Source organism: Tachypleus tridentatus, chromosome 9 (assembly GCF_004210375.1).
Source record: "Tachypleus tridentatus isolate NWPU-2018 chromosome 9, ASM421037v1, whole genome shotgun sequence".
In the NCBI taxonomy this organism is placed as follows: domain Eukaryota; kingdom Metazoa; phylum Arthropoda; class Merostomata; order Xiphosura; family Limulidae; genus Tachypleus; species Tachypleus tridentatus.
Genome location: NC_134833.1, coordinates 23493579 through 23517849, shown reverse-complemented (window position 1 = coordinate 23517849; position 24271 = coordinate 23493579). Strand labels below are relative to the sequence as shown.

Genomic DNA, 24271 nt, shown 5'->3' with positions numbered 1-24271 from the left:
ACAATCAAGGTTATTTGTTGAAAATGTATTGGATTTTTTAAAATCCTAATTCAACTTAGGAAGCCTGGTATTGAGGTACTGGTGTAGTAACTTATAATTTTTTTTTTTTTGAGATTTGAAAGTGCATATATAAAATCCACAAAAATTATCACACAAATGTGGACAAGGCTTACATCCTGACAAGGGTCAGTAAGTATGACTCAATGAGTGCAAACAAGGACTTCAAAGCATCCTAAGTAGTAGAGAACACCATTTTCTAAATACTTTACATGCTGTTCAATGTTTTAATACATATAACCAACATTTAAATACATAGTTGAAAATAAAAATAATATATACAAATGTAATGTATGGTAACCAAAATGTTACCATATTTTATAAAATACTAATACAATAGTGCTAAGAGTAATAAGAGATTTCTACTTTGTTCTATTATACAGAAGCTTCAAAACATATTGTATATTCAAACAAAAATTAATCATTTAATAATTTGTTGCTAAAGTGATAAGTAACAAAGGTAAGCCAAAAATACAAGTTCCACCAAAATGCACTGTATTTATGTTACTTCATTGAAACCATGCATTTAATGGTTACTATACAAGTATGGTGATATAGAAAACAGGACACTTATGAGCACTTAGATACTTTTAGACTTACACTACATCCTGACCTCCCACGTTCACTGGATTGAATACAGCTTTGTACAGAAGTATAATATAAATATTTTCTCTCACTTTTATAATGTATTTTAGATACCATATTTTTCTATGTATAAGATGCATCCTTATTTTCAAGGCTATCATCTTTAGGGAAAAAAATATTTTTCAGTTATTTATTTATTTGTCCATCATCAGTACAATCTTTTATTATTCTTTAAAATACTTCAAAAGTAGTAGAGGCATAAATGTTTTTTACCTTTGGTGTGCAGAATGCAGGGGGGGGGGGTTGAAACCCCCTTTTTTTGGAGAAAAAAAAAAGTTATACACTGAAATATGCGGAAGTTCTTGTTGCAACCACTGTACTATGAAAAAAGATAATTTCTACCACGCTGCGTTCTCTGAACTGAGATTCAAATAGGCTGTCAGAAATGTCCACTTATTGACTTTTGGGATCAGCCTGGACTTTTTACAAAGTCATAATATAAACATTTTATAATACTTTAGCCAATTGTTAATGAATCCTACCCAACTGTGTTTTCAAAGCAGTAACAGTTCTAAGAACTGCATGACATAGGCTTATTTGATGTTGACTGTGTCAAACTAAATAGAGAGCACAGATTCATTGCTTTATATACAGCTGGTGTCTACTAATAGTAGACTAATAGTAGAATGAATATAGGAACTAAGTGTGAAAAGAGTAGAAAATCTTAGGAATTTTACTTTGGAACTTGGAGATTCATACTGAAAAAGACAGACAGTACTATTTATTATGTTTTGTCTAGCTCTTAACAATAACTCTGGCATTATGTCCTTTGTGATAAATACTAACAATGCTACACATTTTGTACTTTTCAACTTCTATTTCTGTCATATTCTGATAACTCGTATTACAACCTGGAGATTCAAGTATAACGTTACAGTAGATAAAATGACAGCTAAGATATAAAACATTAGTGAACAGTGTTTGACATTTAATTATGAGGGTTTTTTATTTTCATCTGTTTTTTATTTTTTACTACAAAAGTAACCAAAACATTATGTAAAATGGGAGAGGGGTGAATCTTCCTGGGGTATACTAACAAGCAACTCATGTATTATGACATTCAATACAGTAAGCTGCATGTGCAACATATAATTTAACTTGTTTCAGGGTATTTGTAGTCATACATTGTTCAAAGGTCAATAAACCAAAAAAAAAAAAAACTACTGTAAAATGGATTAAGCTCAGTGGTATATTTAGGTGGGGGCTAGAGGGGGCTTAGCCCCAGTGTCCATGGGCTTAATGGTGCCCATTGACAATTTTATTATATGTAAAATTACAGGGAATGTAGAGCCCATAGAATCTTAAATGAGCCACTGATTAAGCTATTCAGAACAAATATTTGTGGTTTCCCATTACAACGTGCAGTCTTTCTAGAACAACAAAAAAGAAAGGATAAGTTAGTTTTATTCCCTGTTTTATGATAATTATGAAGTCAATTAAATCAACTAACACCAGAGAGAGTCAAGGTAGATAAAATATAAAGTTCTGGTAAAAAAAAAAAAAATGAAATGTATTCAGAAGGTACTAGAGACAACGTACATAAAATCTGCATTCAGAAGGTACTAGAGACAACAATAAAAAATGTATTCAGAAGGTACTAGAGACAACGTACATAAAATCTGCATTTTTTTAGGTGAAGAGAAGTATTTTTAATTGTAATATGAAAATCACTTTGCATTCATAGTGAAAAAAATTAATTGATGTATTTATGGGCAATTTTTTTAATTTATTAAACATACTTCACAAAAAAATTAATTTTTTGAATGTAGCAAACTTTTAATGTTTCCTGAAAGTCTGCCAAATTTTGGGAAGATATACATACTATATTAAAAGTTAGTAATATCAAAACTATGACAACTTTAAATGAATACAAAGTGGTTATGTGGTTGTTCAATTCACCCAGGCATTATAACTTACAACCAAACCACTTAATAACAAAATTTATATAAATTAAAGTGCACACTCACAATATCTTACACACGTGAAACATACCAGTAAATAATAACCAGTAGAGTTTTTCAAAAATATTTTACGTATTTCCCTACCCCCATGAGACAGGACTTTCTTATATGGTTCGATAACTTTGACATCAATTTTTCTTTCTTCACCACCAACTGTACAAGTTCTCCAACTTCGTTCATCATACATCTCTTCAGCAGCTGACAGTTCAGGAATGAGTTCACTGGCTGTACCTAGAATAAAAAACAAGCCAAACTGAGACACCCTATACTCTCTACTTTAAGAACGGATTATACTAGTTTCCTAATTTTATTATCTGAAATTGCAGTATTAGTTGTGTTTTTGAGTTGCTAGGCCACTTACAATTGCTGGGGCACCTGAGATGTTGATGCATCATCAGTGTTTCTTGGGTATACTTATCTGGTGGCACCAGCATGTTCTCTAAGAAGTTGTCCCAAATTTAATAGTAAAGCCAGCTAGTTAAGACCATCCACTGCTAACTCACGAGTTACTCATTTACCAATAAACAGTGGGATTAGCCATCACATTACAATGTCTCTCTGGCTGAAAAAGAAAGCATGTCAAGCAAGAAGGATTTGAACTTGCAACCCATAGAGTGCAAGTTGGGCACCCTAGCCACCAGGTCAAGTCCTGTTAGTTAAGTCTAGTTGAAATTTAATGTTACTAATCCAGGTAAATGTTAAGAAAGTATTGAATGTTAGCATAAAATATGCAAAACCAAAGCTAGGTTTATACTTAACTAACACATAATGTCAAGAAAATCTCAATCTAAAAATAAAAACTTCTGAAGCATTATTAAAATTACATTTACGTGAATAGAAAATATTTTATATGCAGGGAAAAATTTATTATTAAAAAACAATAGCTATCTTCTTTCATGACATGACAATGTTAGCAAAATTGTGACAAACATCACTAACATTACTTGTTCTTCACAAACATAGGCAAGTGGTTTAACTTTTATCTGTTGTCTGCTCATGTATGTTCAAATAACTGCTTCCCTATTTAGGCATGTAGCTTCAAGTAATTTATGCAACAAACTTCTTTTATTCTGAAAACATTATAGGCCAACTCATTTAACTCAGTTAGGGCAATCATGTCTTCTTGTTGGGCTCAGGACAGAATCCCATAACGTGCGACTACTGAGACTCAACAATACTGATGAAGGCATAAAACCTTGACACTTTCACTGCCAAGTTTAGTTATAGATACAAGATAAAAACAAAAAGACATTTTAATATTTCATTTATATCTGAAAGTTGAAACTAGTTAAGTGTGAAAAATTTTCTTTAAGATAGTATAAAATTATAAATTCCCATGGTTTTGCTTTAGAAATATTGATATATGCCTGTATAGCAGTGAAGAAGCTTAGAAACAGAACCAATAACTAGATACAAATAAAATTCATTTGACAATGGGAAACTGTACATATATACATACACAGATATTTACACACTTAAAAATGATAAAATTTTATTATACATTTACTAATCCTTTTATTTCTGTTCATTTGTGATCTGACATGGAAGCTCAAAATTTATCATAGGAAGTTGTCACAGTTCTGGAATGGTTGAATTAATATTTTCTTTTGTATGAATTCCTACAATTGTTTAGTAACAATTTTAATGTTATTTTGTTACACTATACAAACAAAATTTATTTAACATTTTGAATGTTAAATTTTTCTTGTAAATAATATCATCAATATGTTGTTCAATTTGTTTTTTTTTTTTATATACAAGTCTCATTAATTCAACAATACCTAGCATGTTTGTCCCTAATTCTGACGTGTGATACACAATTTAAATGTCTTGTATAGTGCCTAAATACAAGCAAAGTTTTATCAAATTTCAATGAGAGAGAGAGAGAGAAATTTGTCATTGTACTGGTTCAACATGCACGGTATTACAAAAAGGAATTCTACTCTATTATACCATACATCAGCATTTGTGACAAAAAATTTAAAGACTGGTCAGTTAAGGTTGTGAAGTCACATAGCTATAATGCATAATATTAATTGTTCATTTAACTTTAGCAAATATTCAAACACTATTTGTACAAGTTTTAAAAGTCAATACACATTGCTCTACACTTGTAATAGTGTAGAGTGTTAACTATTATTCCACACTTCATTTTTCACATTGATAAATTAAAGCAAATTTTATTGGTGGTATCTCTTGGCATGTCAAAACTTCCAGATGGCACTGCATTGGTACCACTTTTAACTCGCATATTACTGGACAAAGGCTTTCTTCCATCATGTTTGCAAGTCATTTATCAAGTTGTGAATGAAACTACTCTACTCCAATAAACAGTTATATCCTTTCCACTAACAGATAATCAGTGTCTCATACATTACTGCATTCTATCATTCATTTAGTTTGACCTGTTACCATTATTATTAATATACAGTTCTATTATATAACTATGTGAATATATGGTTCCACCAATGAAAAGCAGATACTGTGTAAACAGTTTGAGAATCTTTGCACTAAGAGGTTAAATTTATGGCAAAACAATGAATCCCTGTAAAAGATACGTAACCCAAGTTCATTCAACCTACATTTAATAGCTAATAGTTTCTTCAGCATTACACAAATGAAAAAAAATGTTTTAACAGTCACATTCAGGTATTCACAACTAACACTTCAAACTCACAGCTTCTGTGAGAATTTTCTGTGCTTTCTAATGTAATCCCAAAGTAATCAGATAATTATTTCAAGTTTAAAACAAAAAATCACAAAACTACTTATTTTCTATTCTGATGCCATGTTAAGACTTTAGTTCCATTTTCTATTTCGTAAAACTGACACGAATAAAACTACATGAGCAGTTGCTCCTTCAAAAGTACTTGTGTTTAAAATGACAGACACTAGCAGCTTTTCTGAGAAATAAATAAAAACCAGGTATGATAATAAAAATCTAGGAAATCAATAATTTGATACAACATTAAGCCTAAACCCTTCACCATATGTACGTGTTTCTGTATGCATTAAAACAATCATCATCAACAAGACTTAAATATCAGAAAGAAGAAAATAATTAGGGGCATTTTTATTTTTATAGACATGTTATGTAAACCATATTTTGTTTTACAGTTCCTTCCTTTCATACATTATGAATTCTATAACCATTAGGTATGTCTAGGTAATTATTCACATTGACTTTAGTATTATCAACTAGCAAGTTAAAATTAATAACCATAGATTTAATTTCATTGTTTGGTATTAAAAAAAAAAAAATTACATTAGAACATGAAAATAACATCTTGAAGTCATTCTATGTCTGAATTATCTGGTTCTCAACAGACAGCAGCAAGTCAATCAAAATATTATCATAGTAGTTCTAAGCCTGTAATTCTAAAATACTGATTTCTACAAGCAAAAATTACTTACCAGCCAGCTTAATAAAACTTAAAATTAATGTTTTCAACTGCACACAATTTCTAAAATGCTAAATACTATTTATCAAATCATGCCCTTCACCATCTTAATTAGCATACTTATAGATTTGGATAATAAAAGATACTCCATGAACCCGATTAACATGTGAAAAAGAGACTGTCTCAATACAACTAACACATGGACAAAATCAAAAAGCATTTTAACAATAAATTCCCACAAGAAGAAGCAATGTTTACAATATCAAAAGTTTTCAAAAGGAAACAGACATTAGAAGTACAAATCATGCAAACAGATATGGGTAATTATTTTCTCTGACAATGGAAAATAGTAATTAAATACAAATAAAACTTAATGTCAAAAACATGAATAAAAGTAAAAGTTAATTTATTCATTCCTTAACTCTTTTGTGAAGCAAAATTTCATTTAACTACTGTCATGAGGACTCTTGTAAGATAGGAACTTTTCCCACTAAGAAACAAACCCTCACCACACGTAAAAAGTAAGACTTAGTTTTCAGTTCCATTCTGAAATAATTACTTGTTCTCAAAATAACTTACTGCTATAAAACTCCAATTGAAAATTTTGAAATTACACAATTATTCATGTTACAAAATACTCTTTATAGATTAGAAACTACTCAAATTTTTGTACTGTTAGAAAAATAATTGCAGATGTAATTTTCAAGCAAAATTTTTTAATTTAAACTGTTTGATGAAAGAATTATTTTAAAATCACAAATTTGGACAGTTTAAACAGTAAAATAAATTTACATGCTCTGCATTACAAGTAGCTGAAAGTTGGTTGGACCAACAAAACAATCTAAAAATACACAAGAATCACTTACATTCTAGAACAGAATCATCCAGATCATCTGGGGTGTCAATATCATCGGGGGTGAAGTCATCAATGGGCGACATAACATCTGCATCACTTTTGTTGCTGATGGATGAGAAGCTTCTCTGGTCATCATCGTTATCCGAGGCAAGGATGTCTGGATGAACCGATATTTTCTTCTTCCTAACTGCTGAAAAACTTGATGGCCGCTCTGACAAGTAACATTACGTTTTAAAACTTAAGTTATCATGGAATGTGAGTGTGTGTAACTGAACAAAAATAACCACAAACAGATATATGTATGTAAAGAAACAGTTATACAGTTAGTTGTGCCCAAAATACATTGAGATATAAAGCTCTTGTAAATAAACAAGCAAGATATTATAGCCATCACATTACCATCATACATTTGATCAAACACCTAAAAAAAAAAAACAATTTGTAAAAGATAATATAAATTAGTTGAACAACTATTAGCAAAATGTAAAACAGGCTTCAGACACAAACACACACACAAGGATCACTGGCTATAGAGGGTTATTAGTAATTTAAAATGCATCACAATGTTAGATTGTAACCACCTTGACTTTTCTAAGAGGTGAAGAAGGGTTAAAAAGTGTTTTAGTCTCTGATTTTTTTTAGTCCAGAAGCACATGTACACAAGTTGAAACTCGTTTTGGTTAATTGGATTCCACGTTCAACAAAAACACAAACTGTTGAAAAAAGTAAACCGACCTGTCTTCTGCCCTATAACACCAACTCCGTTGTTGCAGTTTAAGTCCTGTATGTGTTGGTCTGCTTCAGCGTGTTGGACAATCTTAGTCGTTCCTGAACTGAGTACGTTAGACAATTTTTTCATCTGAATATCGTCACTGCTTTGCCTAACATGTGCGTGTCCAGTGTTATCAAAACATCTTCCAGTTGTCTCAACAAAGTTTTCTGAAGAGGGAATATTCTTTTTCACTTCAATAGCATTATACTCTCCCAGTTTCTTAAAATTTTGACTGAGAATTTTCTTTTCTTTTATCATTCCATTTGAATTGCTTTTAAAAATAACTCCATTTGAACTCATTAGTGGTGTTTTAGTTGCATACTCTTTATTAACGGAAGTTACAACTTCTTCTATGTTATTGGGATCCAACACTAATGAATTACTAAACAAATTATCACTACACACAGTTTGACCGTGTAACGTACCAACATCGGATGGAGATTCAGCTTCTAATTCTGGGGAAATCTTCTTTAAAGTTGAAGTACTTTTTAGTAAACTTTCTTCAAAAAATGCTCGAATATCTGAGGAAGATGTAGCCATGTGAACATTCTGTCTTTGAGGAACGTTTGTCAAAGTAAACTTTTGCTGTTGCTTGTTTTCTTCACTCTTTTTGTAACCCTCAAAAATTGCCCTAATTTTTATATCACTTATTACATCACTGATCTGGTTTTTATTTGCATGAAGCATTTTTTTATGATGATATACTGTCTCTCCTCCTACAGCTTGGTTACTTTCATCCTCATTTTCATGATGGAGGTTTAGATTACAATATGCAATGGAAAATATTTCAAACAGGTCATCATCTATATATTCAGAATATAAATTACTATGCATAAGAACTTCCTCAATTTCTGCTGGGCTTAATATATCCTGTATGCGTCCACTCAACACGTAGGAATCCTTGATCCGTTCCTGATCAAAGCAACTTTTCAACTTTAGCAACAAAAGATTGTCACAGTTATCGTCTGATGCTTTCTCTTCAAACAAAAATCCTTCAGTTTGATGACGATTAGAACCATTCATTCCTTTCACTCCCTTTCTGGCAAAAGGAGTGGAAGACTCAATGAAATGACTATTAATTTCATTTGTACTGAGAACTGTAGTTAAAGACGAGTCTAAATTCCTTTCAGAAACATCAGAGTTTTCATTTTCAGAGAAGAGATTATTAGTGTCATAAATATCTTCATCTGTTAAGTTGTCAGACGCTTCAGCAGTAGAAAGTTTCCCTGTCAAAAAACTGTCTTCATAATACCCATCTCCATCAGAAGAAGACCCATCATATAGCTCAATACCATCTGTTGTAACAGGGACCAGCAGTAGCCCTTCTGTAAATTAGTTTGTAAGGACCGAGAAAATGGATTATACATGCATTTCATGGGGACAATAAACACTTGTATAAAAAAATATTAATAACATGATACAACAAAATTAAGTTGTTAAATATCTCGGATGGAGTTACAATAAACAAACAACTGTAATTAGATAAACATATGCTAGTTTATTAATTGCATACTTTTTAACTTTAGAAAATTATAAACATGCTTTGTTACATCAAGACAAAACTGCAACACAGAAAACCAAACTTGTTTTAAGTTATAATTGTGATGAAAACTTAACAGTATTATCAACTGAAAAGCCAGATCTACCCATTGTTAAAAATAAATAAAAACTCTTCAGCTATCTGCCTTTTTGGTTTTTAATACAAACCTTATAAAGTTACCATTCATTCATAAAAAAGAATAATTTTGTCTGGTTCATTTTAAGTTTTGTGCAAAGCTACATGAGTAACACTTGCAAAAGCTGTCTTTAATTTAGCAGTGAAAGACTTAAAGGGATGAAAACTAGTCACCACCACTGACTACACACTCTTGGGCTATTCTTTAATGAACAGTGGGACTGACCATCACATTTATACATCCTCACAGCTTAAAGTTAATACTTTTCTAAACCAAAAATACTTTCAACAATACATACTTCACTGACACTATAGCTATTTCTCAATATCCAGGATTTCCACTTTTTGCCCAGCTAAGCATTAAGAACTCTTGTTCTAGTCTCTCATATCTCACTCAAATACCTTGAATGCATCCTCTATATAGGTAATGTATACAAACACCTCATTCTTACAATGTTATCACTTTGAGACAAAGTGGCTTTCAGTGGGCAGGGAGGGTGAGAGAGACAGTTGAGGTAAGTATTATTGGAAATATATTTTTGGCTTAGGAAAATGTTAACTTCCAAAACAAACAAAACAAAACATACAGCTATTTCTCAATATCCAGGATTTCCACTTTTTGCCCAGCTAAGCATTAAGAACTCTTGTTCTAGTCTCTCATATCTCACTCAAATACCTTGAATGCATCCTCTATATAGGTAATGTATACAAACACCTCATTCTTACAATGTTATCACTTTGAGACAAAGTGGCTTTCAGTGGGCAGGGAGGGTGAGAGAGACAGTTGAGGTAAGTATTATTGGAAATATATTTTTGGCTAAGGAAAATGTTAACTTCCAAAACATACCATCCAATAACTTTATATCTAGAATCCCACACTGAGAAGATAGAGGGTCCAGTGCAGGTATGATTCATATAGAAAATGTCTGTACAGAACAGGAGCATACCAAAAGAAACAATGATACAACAGTAGGGGAACTGCACTACATTAAGAACAGATATGCTCTTCACCTGGAAATGAGTTCCTATATCAAAAGTGGAATAGAATATGAATAACTGTTAGTATAGGCCAGCCTCAACCAAAGCCAAAGATTCCACAACACAGCACTGTAATTAAATGGTTGTAGTATCAATATCTCATGTTGGTACACAACCAGAATCATGACAAGAAAGTGAAATTATGTGGAGAAACCTCCTCCACCTGAAAAAGTCTAAAAGGCAACACCCAAGGTTTGGAATGATGGGATCACATATTCCATACTCAAACAAAAAAAACAAAATTCATTCGCCATGGAATTATGAACATTCATCCTCACTTCCCAACCAAGGAGTATTCTGCTTGGCCCTAGAATTATGAAGCAGACATGGAACCTGTGCTCAACCAAGGATCTATGATGGTGCCACTTTCTGTATGGAATTATGAGGAGACAGAGTGAACCACCTGCCATGAACAATATAGCAAGTCGACACTGGTCAAAGAGAAGGGCCATGCACTTTTCCAACTGATATATCTCTGTATCTAATCTAAACCAGAATTATGAGTAGGCTCCCATGAAAGTTTATGCTACTCCTGCTAATATCTGGGAAAACATCTAGTAACCCTAGAGGAACATGCTTTAAAACTCTGGATGAGAAGCCTCTGTCCACCACACCAGTGACTGGGAACTACCGAGGTAGTAAGGACCTGTGAACTCCACTAGTAGTGTGGGTGGGAGTAAAATGCAGCAAGGAATCCTGAACAACAGTTTTAAAAGAATACTGATCATGACTTATTCAACCTGAAGATAAAGCATACTGATCCTAATTTATTCAACCTGAAAACTGGCAGGGCGAGCAAGATTCCCCTTAACTTTACTGGTGACTACCCATGAATGCCAGTCCATGATAATACCATCTGATAAGCACCAAGATAGTCTTATGATACACCTCATTTCTACAGAGTCTGCTACAACCAGTAGTAATTATAGTAAAAGTTGTTGCTAGTGTGGAACTGAGAAGAGAAAGCATACCTGCATGGGCATCTCTCACCACAGAGTGGGATCCAGTGAAAAATAAAGGAACCTTAGAAATAAAAGAGTATATGAATGAGAAAAAATACCTCTATTTAAAGTCTAACAGATGTGGTCAAAATATCTACAGGAGATAGCTGAAAACATCAAAAAAAAGAAACTACCAAATTACATGAATAAGATAAGAAATTATTAGTAGTAGTTCACATACCAGTCCACACAATGTCTTCCAGAAAGCAATTAAACTGAGGAGCTAATGACAAATGTATGATAAATCTGGTAAGGCTTGGCATGATAATGATTTCTTTCCTGTAATAATAATAATCCATTATAAACTACACAAATCAATCTGTGAAGCCACCTTGTGAGGATAACAAAAGACGAGTCCCAGGAAATAGAAGGATCCCAGTGAATGAACAACTGATTTGCATTACGTCAAAATGAGTTAGTTCGAGCCACATAACACTCGAGGACCTTGACAGAACGTAAAAAAAATCAGGATCACCGTGGTCACAAAGGTGATAAATGGCTGGCAAATGGATTGATGAGAAGGATCTTCCCCTTTCACTGATTGTCCGAGTCTTGAGAAGAAAGACCTATTCAAAACAAAGCATCTACAAAATGGATGTGATATGGCATCGGTGACGAAACAGATTTTTCCAATCTCATATGAAACCCACTATTGTGGCTTTTCAAAGCAGAATCTGAGACCATTGTTCTGTTTTTGACAGGATGTAGCCAGAAGACAGTTGTACATATAAGGATGTGCACAGGCCCAAGGAATGTAGATGAAAAAAGCTTGAACAACTCTGCAGAAGACATAAGGTGCTGATACAAGACCAAAAGGTAGATCATAGAGCTGTACCACCTGACCTTTGAGCACAAACATGAGAAATCTCCAAGTTACTAGTATGGAATATAAAGATAAGTGCTGATAATATCAAACCTGATCATCCATAGCCCTGGTGCAAAGTGTATCATAGGTTAAAAAAATATTTTACTACAAAGTGAGGAGGATCTAAAAATTGGTTGAGTCAAGACAGACTGATAATTAGAAGCCAGTCTTCTATCTTCTTGGATGCCATGAATAAACAGGATTAAAACCCTGGAAGAATGCAATTAACACTCTCTGCTGCCATTTTGACTAACAACTCTCTTATGGCCAGGGAACAAAGCTCCACCACCTGTGGATCTGTTGGAGGTAAAATGACAACAGGTTAAACAAACAATGGTGGAGGTGATATAAACTGAATGATGAACCCTTGCTGAATGATTAACAAAAATTATAGAATTTTTAATAATATGAATTCATTTGCACATTCAAAATACACTGTACACACTTAAAGAAACTTAAATAGAGCTTTTCCACCTTTTCACTTTTTTCCAGTTCAGGAAACATAAAACATGGTGCAGACATTCCAACACATTTAACTCTTTCAACTGTATGTAATGATATTTATTTTCCTTATATTAACATATATCTACTTGTTTTTAAAACAAACTAAAATATTTATTAATTAACATTTATTCACCACTTAAAATTTTTTAAACAGTAACTGTAACATCAGTAACAGTAGGCCTACTTGTTGTCTAATTTAATACACAAACATAACCTAAGGCTTAGCTGAAACACTACTTGATAAAATTTGTTTTCCTTTCACTACAACTCAATATCATAAAACTTCATTAAACTATTTTGCTAAAATTATCAAAATATTAAGAATAAAAAATTATTTCTAACAAATAAATATGAAGTATTCAACACACACACCACAGTCGACCTAAGAACAATCAGGTTATAATTTTGTTGTTAAATGAGTGTCTTGTTGAACATTACCAATAAAGGAGTGTGAAAGTATTCTCAACAGTGACAAAGGAAACAAGTCTCAGTTAGTGATTTTTATGCCATTACTGTTGACTTAACACTAGATCTATTAGAACAGATCTTTAAGAAAAAAATAACTGAAATTGAATCTTGGGTTCAAAATGCCAGCATTACAAGTCAAAGTAAAATTAATTCAATAAGTTAATGTCATAAAGCCAATAGAATATTGTATGTATGTATGTATGTATGTTATTTCATCCATATAATCATACACAATCTGAATTATAACAATATCACATGTAATACTTATGTTTACAGAAGTAAAAATCTTAATAGTTCCAATTAGGTAACAGGAATTTGTATAATAGGGTGTACAATATAAATAACAAAACTTGACTTCTTTTTTATCAACTTTTTTGTACTTTAATTATTCATAACTGCACTCTAGACCCAGAAAAATAAGTTTGTTTGTTTGGAGCTAACACATTTTAAAATTATTTTAAATTAATCAAAATAAAAATATAAAAAAAGAGTTAAAACATCATAATGAAGTTTTGATACTGATAAACCTTGTACTTTAACCTTTAATTCATTAGAATTATCAATGAATTAATAACAAAAATACCACGGATGATTAGGAATCACTCATTAATGATTTTAAAATGCGAGTAAAATTCACATATAATCGATAAAAAGGTTAACATTCAGCTTGCACGTACTTCTACATATCTTTATAATGCTTATTTATAAAACATGTACAAAAAACATACAACTGAAACTAATACTAAAATAAAAATTGTAAATATATTTCCAGTTCTTAAATCACAGATCACAGAGACATCCCAATTAGAAAAAGTGAAATCACAAGGTAAATATTTTTCTGATACTTAAATGTCAGATCATATAGAGAGATATGCTAACTACAGCTATGAGCAAAATAACATGGTACATATCCTTGTAGTAGTTCAATTTGAAAGGTTATAAAACTGTTCAAGAACATACTGAATTTGTGCATGCAAGATGATTCACTACTTGGAGTTACCTGCCCATTCACAGGAAAACATTTGGAAAAAGAAAAGACAATGTTATAAAGACAAATTGCTTTATCTGCTCACTCACAAGGAAATATTTAGAAAAAGGAAATGAACATACTGCTATGAAAACAAGAGAAAACAGGTCATTTATCTCCCAAGCAATTTCAAAATTTCTAAAAGAGAACAAAAGTAATACAACTAGTGACACTTTGAAGACATTTTACTGAAGCATACCTCGTCTGGAATGTTGCTCATCAGTTGAATGCACTGAGCCTTTTCTATTTTCACTCCATGTCAATTCATCATCATCTGGACCAAATTCCTAAAACAACCATTCAAAAAAGGTTAGTAACCATTAAACCAAAATTCTCCTACATTATTTGATTTTGTGCCATATACAGTGCCCAAGTTGAACAGTCAGGTTTGATATCCAAGTTGAAAACAGCAGTCTCATTCTGAAACGTGCAAGTCTGTTCGAGTACTTTAACATCAGGAAAGTTAATACCCAAAACAGGATGCTGGTTCATTACACATCAACTGGAGCACTGGCATTATGAAATTGCACACCAAACTCCTGAAAGACCTCAAAATAAAAATAACCCCGTTCAAACAAATTTTTACATTAATTAATCCAGAAGTTTACTGTATATCTGCATTAGTAAGTTCATTGATAATTCAACTCATTACCTTTACTTTTTTATTACAATTATATTTTTGGATAACTGATATCCTGAACTTAACAGCACAATTTGTCAAATACATCAGACATAGAATGGGTGGAACTTACAACTTGTACATATCTGTCCATCATTGTATTTTAAGCTTTCAAACAAGGTGATAACAATTCTCTTTTTGACTTTCATTAGTACTCAGGCAAGCTTACGCTTCTGTTTTAACATTTGGATGTTGAAACTTTTCATTCCATTTATCCAAATAATATGTATTCACACATACGAGTTTCACACTGATGGATGTAGTTTTGGGACTACATTTTATCTCATTTTGACATGGGTGTCACACAGCATCACGTCATCGGATGAAGCACTAAATTAAGAATTTATAGGAAGAATTGTGGGAAGGCAGCACGGGAGCAAAAGGTTGATTTTTAATTGTTCTTCATTAATTACGAGTCAAATGTTTGAGCTTGCAGTGTAAATCTGCTAATTTCTGTTCGTGGAATCCATGAAATCTACTAATAACACTGCTAAAAGATATTACTCATGTTGAATTAATTTTTTTCCATAGATATAAGTTAGTTGTATGCATTCACAAATATGATATTAACTAGTATGAGCGAGAACCAGTAACTGGCAAATAACAGTATGCATGAGAAGTGTGTAAAGATGGTATCACATTATGTACAATGTGAGTAAGGGAATCTCTATGGCTGTAAAGATGGTATCACACTATGTACAATGTGAATAAGGGAATCTCTATGGCTGTAAAGATGGTATCACATTATGTACAATGTGAGTAAGGGAATCTCTATGGCTGTAAAGATGGTATCACATTATGTACAATGTGAGTAAGGGAATCTCTATGGCTGTAAAGATGGTATCACATTATGTACAATGTGAGTAAGGGAATCTCTATGGCTGTAAAGATGGTATCACATTATGTACAATGTGAGTAAGGGAATCTCTATGGCTGTAAAGATGGTATCACATTATGTACAATGTGAGTAAGGGAATCTCTATGGCTGTAAAGATGGTATCACATTATGTACAATGTGAGTAAGGGAATCTCTATGGCTGTAAAGATGGTATCACATTATGTACAATGTGAGTAAGGGAATCTCTATGGCTGTAAAGATGGTATCACATTATGTACAATGTGAGTAAGGGAATCTCTATGGCTGTAAAGATGGTATCACATTATGTACAATGTGAGTAAGGGAATCTCTATGGCTGTAAAGATGGTATCACATTATGTACAATGTGAATAAGGGAATCTCTATGGCTGTAAAGATGGTATCACATTATGTACAATGTGAGTAAGGGAATCTCTATGGCTGTAAAGATGGTATCACATTATGTACAATGTGAGTAAGGGAATCTCTATGGCTGTAAAGATGGTATCACATTATGTACAATGTGAGTAAGGGAATCTCTATGGCTGTAAAGATGGTATCACATTATGTACAATGTGAGTAAGGGAATCTCTATGGCTGTAAAGATGGTATCACATTATGTACAATGTGAGTAAGGGAATCTCTATGGCTGTAAAGATGGTATCACACTATGTACAATGTGAGTAAGGGAATCTCTATGGCTGTAAAGATGGTATCACATTATGTACAATGTGAGTAAGGGAATCTCTATGGCTGTAAAGATGGTATCACATTATGTACAATGTGAGTAAGGGAATCTCTATGGCTGTAAAGATGGTATCACATTATGTACAATGTGAGTAAGGGAATCTCTATGGCTGTAAAGATGGTATCACACTATGTACAATGTGAGTAAGGGAATCTCTATGGCTGTAAAGATGGTATCACACTATGTACAATGTGAGTAAGGGAATCTCTATGGCTGTAAAGATGGTATCACATTATGTACAATGTGAGTAAGGGAATCTCTATGGCTGTAAAGATGGTATCACATTATGTACAATGTGAGTAAGGGAATCTCTATGGCTGTAAAGATGGTATCACATTATGTACAATGTGAGTAAGGGAATCTCTATGGCTGTAAAGATGGTATCACATTATGTACAATGTAAGTAAGGGAATCTCTATGGCTGTAAAGATGGTATCACATTATGTACAATGTGAGTAAGGGAATCTCTATGGCTGTAAAGATGGTATCACACTATGTACAATGTGAGTAAGGGAATCTCTATGGCTGTAAAGATGGTATCACATTATGTACAATGTGAGTAAGGGAATCTCTATGGCTGTAAAGATGGTATCACATTATGTACAATGTGAGTAAGGGAATCTCTATGGCTGTAAAGATGGTATCACATTATGTACAATGTGAGTAAGGGAATCTCTATGGCTGTAAAGATGGTATCACATTATGTACAATGTGAGTAAGGGAATCTCTATGGCTGTAAAGATGGTATCACACTATGTACAATGTGAGTAAGGGAATCTCTATGGCTGTAAAGATGGTATCACATTATGTACAATGTGAGTAAGGGAATCTCTATGGCTGTAAAGATGGTATCACATTATGTACAATGTGAGTAAGGGAATCTCTATGGCTCACCCTTTAGTACTGGTAACGAGAAAATATTTCTTCTTGTACATTTCACTTTTAATATCAAGATAGAGACTTACTAGAATGAGTCTCTTGAGTTCTTTCTTTCAAAAGCTTCAAATGCTGTGAACTCTTAGTAAGTCACATATTTTTATATAGAAAAACAGATTTACAATGTGAGTAAGGGTTCTTTGGCTGTTTAAAAGTTTCAAATGTTGTGGACTCTCAGGAAAGTCATTTGTTATTTTTATATAGAAAAACAGATTTACAAACCTGAGCCGAGTTCTTTGTTTTAAAAGTTTCAAATGTTGTGGACTCTCAGGAAAGCCATTTATTATTTTTATATAGAAAAACAGATTTACAAACCTGAGCCGAGTTCTTTGTTTTAAAAGTTTCAAATGCTGTGGACTCTCAGGAAAGTCATTTATTATTTTTTTTATATCAAAAAACAGATTTACAAACCTGAGCCTCTTGAGTTCTTTGTTTCAAAAGTTTCAAATGCTGTGAACTCTCAGGAAAGTCATTTATTATTTTTATATAGAAATACAGATTTACAAACCTGAGCCGAGTTCTTTGTTTTGAAAGTTTCAAATGTTGTGGACTCTCAGGAAAGTCATTTATTATTTTTATATAGAAAAACAGATTTACAAACCTGAGCCTCTCGAGTTCTTTGTTTCAAAAGTTTCAAATGTTGTGGACTCTCAGGAAAGTCTACAGTTTCTGCCTGATAGCTGTTAGCATCAAAGCCAAGATCTTCATGTTCTATTTCCTGATTACACTCTTCTACAGTGTCAGTCTTCCCTTGTCCTTTCTTCTCTGTACCACTACAAATATAGTGCCACAAACATTCATCATCTACCTTGTGTGTATACAAGTTTTCCCAAGTACAAATGCTACTTTTCACACTCTTCAAAAACCACATGGTTTGAAAAGTAATTCAAAAGAAAATATCAAAGCTGTCCAACAGTTGATGATTAGTACAGAATTCTCTACAACCTTTAGACAGTTAAGAAGAAAGCATAATTTACTAATTTTAAGAAATATACAAGATTAAGGTAAACTGTAGGAGAAACAATTAGACAAAACATAACATGGATACCAAGCATGCAAAAAAAAATTCATAATCAAAATGTAATATCTGAGAGGTTATGCTTGAGTCCGTGACAAAAACAATTAAAAGTTATTTTGGTGTAGTCCCACAGCTGTTACACTCCAAACGTTCTGTCATCTTCCCATGATCATTTAAGAACCATGTCTTTTTAGGATCTATGTTAAATAAACAAAAGCTAAAGATGACTAAAAAGAGAAAGTTGAAATAGTACATACTTGATCTTACAGTCTGTAATATTGTTGTTCTCATTACTGATCAAAGATTTAAAATAACTAGCTGTCAAGCTGCAAAACACAACTTACTACAGAATAATTGATGTTTCTTTAGGCATTCTACTTCAAACAATTCCTTTGAAAATTTAATTCTACAATTCTCCCAAAATTAGAAATTGTTAAAAAACTAAATATAAAATAAAATTATAAAACTAATTTGTTAGTGTTGACTTAATGTTTGCATATTTTAGCTCATGGTGAAATATTTCTCAGATAAGGACCTAAAATAAGGACTGTATGTAGTTACATTTATATATTTTATAAATTGTTCTGTTTCAAATTTGATGCAAGTAACCAATTTTCAAACTTAAAGTGAGTTTAGTTTAAAATTCAATCTGATAAATTAAGAACTGGGTGCCTACAAGCAATGAATCCTAAATGTTTAAAAAGATGGACTTTCATTTGTGAGGGTTTTAAAGTTTATAAATGGAAAATGAAAATGCTTATAGATTTAGTTAAGCCAATGTTTCACCATCACAGCTTCATTAGGACAAACAAGAAGCTTTATAATTAAAGTCTGCGTGATAATCCCAAAACAAACACAACTGTTGTAAAATTATATTGCTATGTATTTTGAAACTAAGGACAAGCTAACTGACAATACTATACTATACACAAGATACATTATTATTCTAATTAAATACAAACACTGATAGTTACAAATTCCATGGTGAGTTTTTGTTTAACTGTGGCTTATTCTCTGAAAGAAAGAGTTCCTATGAATTTTCTATCTAAACACCTGTGTGCAAGAATGTTTGTTATTATGGAACAATCACTCAGTTATATCTAGTTTGTCAACCAACCAATCAACAACAGCAATTGGTTTAGTGTGTCTGCTTACAAAAATGTTGCTTTTCAAGCACATTCATGGAATTATGTCTGTGTTATTAGTTTTATTAAAACTTAATTATTAAGGAAAAGTTATGAGGATAAATATTAAGAGCTTTTAGTTACATTACCTTTCAGAGACATTTAAGACCCACACAATTCCCTAAATATATCCTCTTTTGCTGTCATAGAAAACCAGTATTTTATTGTACTATGCCATATATCATGTCTAATACCTTTCAGTTTATATGTTACAAATATACAATGATGTAAAACAATCTGCCAAGTTATTAGAAGAATAGTGTATTTATACTGTGATAACCAAGAATATATTAAGTAGGCAATAAGCATTTCTTTTAACGGTGCCATGTGGTGGTGACTATAAAAACAACACACCCCACTAGTTTTAAATGTTTCCTTAAAGATTTATACTAAGATAAAATCATGTCATTACAAATGCTAATAATATTACTACATTTATGTTATTAGTATTGTGTGCATCATGAAACAATCCTTGAAAAAATAAAAACTGCCTTAATCCTGAGAAGAGAAATATATAAGTTCCAAACCTCATTATGCAGGTTTCTCTAATACCTTAAATCTAAATAACAACAATCGAGAAACCTTTACCTGTCTTTTACCATTTCTAAATCACAGTTATCTGGAGAAACCTTTTCTGAAAGCAATGATGACAGTTTAGTCTCTCTGTCAGAAGCAGGCTCATTCTTGACAAAGTTTTCTGAGGCTGCAATTGTCCCATCCATTCTAACAGGAAAAAATACACGTATACACACACATGTAGTACATAGTTAATACAGTACCAATAAAATACATGCACACACACATGTAGTACGTAGTTAATACAGTACCAATAAAATACATGCACACACACATGTAGTACGTAGTTAATACAGTACCAATAAAATACATGTATACACACATTTAATACATTGCTAGTATTCTAAGAATAACATCAACATATCACATTTATACACATACGTAATATGTAGTAAACACTCCAAGAATAACCTCAGCACAATACGTGCATACACACAAACACCAAATACTTTGAAATGTGCTTACAAGATATTAGTTTAGATGGTCAGTAGAAATTAACAGTATTTGATAAAGCAAAATACAAGAAAGAACAGTGGTGCACTTCCAAACTACTAGTAAAGCAGCAGAAATTCAAATGGACATAAAAACAGAGTTGATGAAAACATTTATAAAAAAAATTTTTAGACTTCAAGATTTATATAAAATTAATACAAAAAATGCTGATCATAAAGATACAGGGTGACCTAATTAAACAGGGCTTTAGAACGTGTGTTCCAGAAACCAAACAAAGAACATATGCTATTGGTAAAAATGATTGCATAGAAACCCTATTATACATCAGTGACTTCTACCACAAGTTTCCAGCTGAAAAACAGGACTCTCACAACCGTTCAAGCGATCATAAGTAAAAATCTTTAAGAAATTATACATAACAATGACAGTTATCTTATGGATAAAAAAATCCATAAACGTGTTATTTGCAACTAGTATTACGAAAACAATTATATAACACTAAGGAAATTCACTTTAGAATGCATTAAAATAATCTGATGATGTGAACTCAACCAAACTGTTAATGACAAAACAAATACATTAAGATCTGCGTTATGTCAAAAACTATAGTCTAAAGGTAACGTTAATTTACAAAAGGAAACTACCAATCTCTTTAAAACTACGATAAAGGTAAAATATTAAATAAAACGTGCCCTTCTTGCTTCTAATACAATATCAAGTGTAATTTCACTAACATAAATAACAATCATATTAAACAGTACTTCCGTACCTCCTACATTTTAATAAACGTTGATAGAATTTATAATGTTATAGGCGTTTTAATTGTATGTCCACAGGTCTAAAATTCCTTTATGAATTACTTGTCTGACATTTTGTATATTTTTGAAATAGCACACTTATTTAATTTTTAATTCGCACGTTTCACTAAAGTTAAACATAACCCGTGCAGCCTCAAAATAGACGTTTCAACAACAATACGAACTTCGTAACATGGATGTACTCCGTATTCTCGCTCGACAGTTCTACCACTGTAGTCAGAACATGGAATTTCATCACAATTCTTTAAGTATCAAGCCAGCTATTTTCACAACGTTTACCACAATGATTCTATCTTTAAACTCGAGAAGGGTTAGACTCGTCTCATCCTCAACGTTTGCTTTAGTAAATGTTAAAGAGTTTTACGGTTTTAGTTAAATTACGCAGTTTTCAATAATTTGATTTATATATATCCGAAAACGCCTCCATTCATCAACACAATTACAATTTCATTTTCTTGGGCCTTAGCCGAGTGTTTAAAATAAATCAACGTAAAGTATTTTTCTTCATCTGATATTCATAATGACAACGGTTAACCATTGTAAATTTGACAAAATATAATTATTGAAGCACTTTAAATTTTTATTAAGGAAAAACAGAAGTTATATACAGTTCTAAATATAAAAAATGCGTAATGACAAGGAATCTCTAAACTGATAAATTTGTTCAAATATGTAATGTTTAATCGCTAAAATTAACTAACGAAAATAATGTTTTGTTAATAAGAAAGCGAAAAATACTTCTAATAAAACTTGACAAAACCTATGATACAATAAGTTGTTGTTTTTTTTAATTTAAAATTCTTCATACCTTTTACTAACACTGGCTAAAGTTTCTGATGAAAGGGCTTGACTTTCCAGTGTATGCATTTTCTTCAGAGTTAAAAATAACCTTAAACGGCCATACGTCGAATTTTACAACATACATCAATAAACTCTGAGGCTTCCCTACCCCACCTTGGCGACAACCAACATAGGAGTTGACGCCAGATCTCCGACGGAGAAATAATCGATAAACACCACTGTCAAATTTCACATTCAGTTGTATGAAAACCGGATTCTAGTGTCTATATATATTACAAACCAACGAAGTTTTAGATTATTTATTTCGGTACTTGTTTCCAAAATAACCAACTATTTGATATATATATTTTAATGCCGTTATAAACTACAAGTGGGAAAATTTATACGTGGCAAATTTTTATGTTCTGATTTAAGCCACCAAGTCCCACCAACACGTTTTTAACATCGCAGTAGGCAAACTTGGCCGTCTTGCATGTACGCATAGGAGAAAAGCGCGTGCGCATCTCGAATAATCTCGCGCAACATTTTTTAACACTGTGGTGTCTTAAAGTAAACCTGTAATATGAGTTCGCCCACTCTCAAGAAATCAAAGGGGCAAACACCCTAAATACTTAACTCCTACGAATTAAAATTCACTCTTCCCACAGATTACAACAACTGTATGCACGGTTTGGATAGTTCAATAACACACATGAAGAGGAAAGAGTGACAGATACACAAATTGTTGTTTTCTCAGTGAATTTGTTTTGTAAAGTTAAGTATCTCTTTCCTGTCTTATACGTTTCAGGAAATAAATATCTTTATTTAAAAAAAAAAAACATCAAAAGGTGGGGAAAACATTTTTTCTTCCACAGAAATACCGATAAATATACATACAACTAATCATTTGAAAGCAAGCCTATACATTAATTTATCGAATTGTGCAGAAAAACTGATTAGCTGTTGTTCAAACACTAACTTAGCTTTTATTTTATTACACTTTACAATGCACAACCACGGGCGTCCACGGGAATGGGGAGAGGGCATTTGCCCTCTATAAAATGAAAAACAATTCTTTCTTTATCAATTTAACATATGTATCTATTACTAATTTAGCTCACAATTTCACACTACTTTGTACTCCCCTTCCGGGAAAATGCCTGTGAATGTCCACTTCCGTGACGTATACATATATATATTAACACTATCTGTTTATTTGTTTTTAATTTCGCGCAAAACTACACGAGGGCTATCTGTACTAGGCTTCCCCAAATGAACAGTGTAAGACTAGCCATTATAACGTCCCCACGTTATATATTTCTCATTGTACAACTTTCGACATAGTGGTGTTACTGCACATCTCTCAACAGAATGGTACGTCTCTTATTACACGAGTTTCGCGTTACTATGGTGACATAAAAGGCACTACAAAATTGCAACAAATTGTTTTTCAATAAAATACCTCTGTGATTAAAGTTGAGATGTGGCATGGATAATTTAATGTTAAGAAAATATAAATAATAAATAACAGTACGAACTGTGACAAATGTAAATGATTTTATTTTCCACAGTGTCATATATATATATAAACTTTTACACTCATCCATTTGGCTGTTTCTTTATCTGCTTATTATCCTTGTGAAGTAAATATATTTCCGTATTTACGAATTCCAGTAAAACAGGGCAGTCCGACCTTGGGCTGTGTTCTTCTTGCCCTTAGGCTTTCACACGTGGTCAGAACTTGTCCAACTGCACCAGAAGGTTCGATAAATTGATAACTAGTTTTGAAGACTGCCTGTGGTGTTCATCATACGTAAAGATAATGATTTCCCATTTTGCATATGGGACAAATAAGACGAATTAAAAACAAGACACACTCAGAAGTTCCGGTGGAATTCGGAGTTAAACTAATTGTGACCAGAATTAATGATTATAATTACGTCTTGGACCATT

The 24271-nt window shown here is 32.3% G+C and overlaps 1 protein-coding gene across 3 annotated transcripts in view; it reads right to left on the bottom strand.

Annotated features, from left to right (window-relative positions):
- Positions 1-24271, bottom strand: part of LOC143224857 (uncharacterized) — a 52155-nt gene that overhangs the window by 14898 nt on the left and 12986 nt on the right. For 2 of the 3 annotated variants that reach the window (XM_076453227.1, XM_076453226.1), the window contains exons 8-13: positions 20280-20414; positions 18091-18262; positions 14470-14557; positions 7656-9017; positions 6931-7131; positions 2748-2894 (exon numbers count right to left, since the gene is read on the bottom strand). In XM_076453227.1, coding sequence (XP_076309342.1) covers positions 2748-2894; positions 6931-7131; positions 7656-9017; positions 14470-14557; positions 18091-18262; positions 20280-20414 — 2105 coding nt within the window. The remainder of the gene's footprint in view (positions 1-2747; positions 2895-6930; positions 7132-7655; positions 9018-14469; positions 14558-18090; positions 18263-20279; positions 20415-24271) is intronic. The other variant, XM_076453228.1, reaches the window with a different exon arrangement.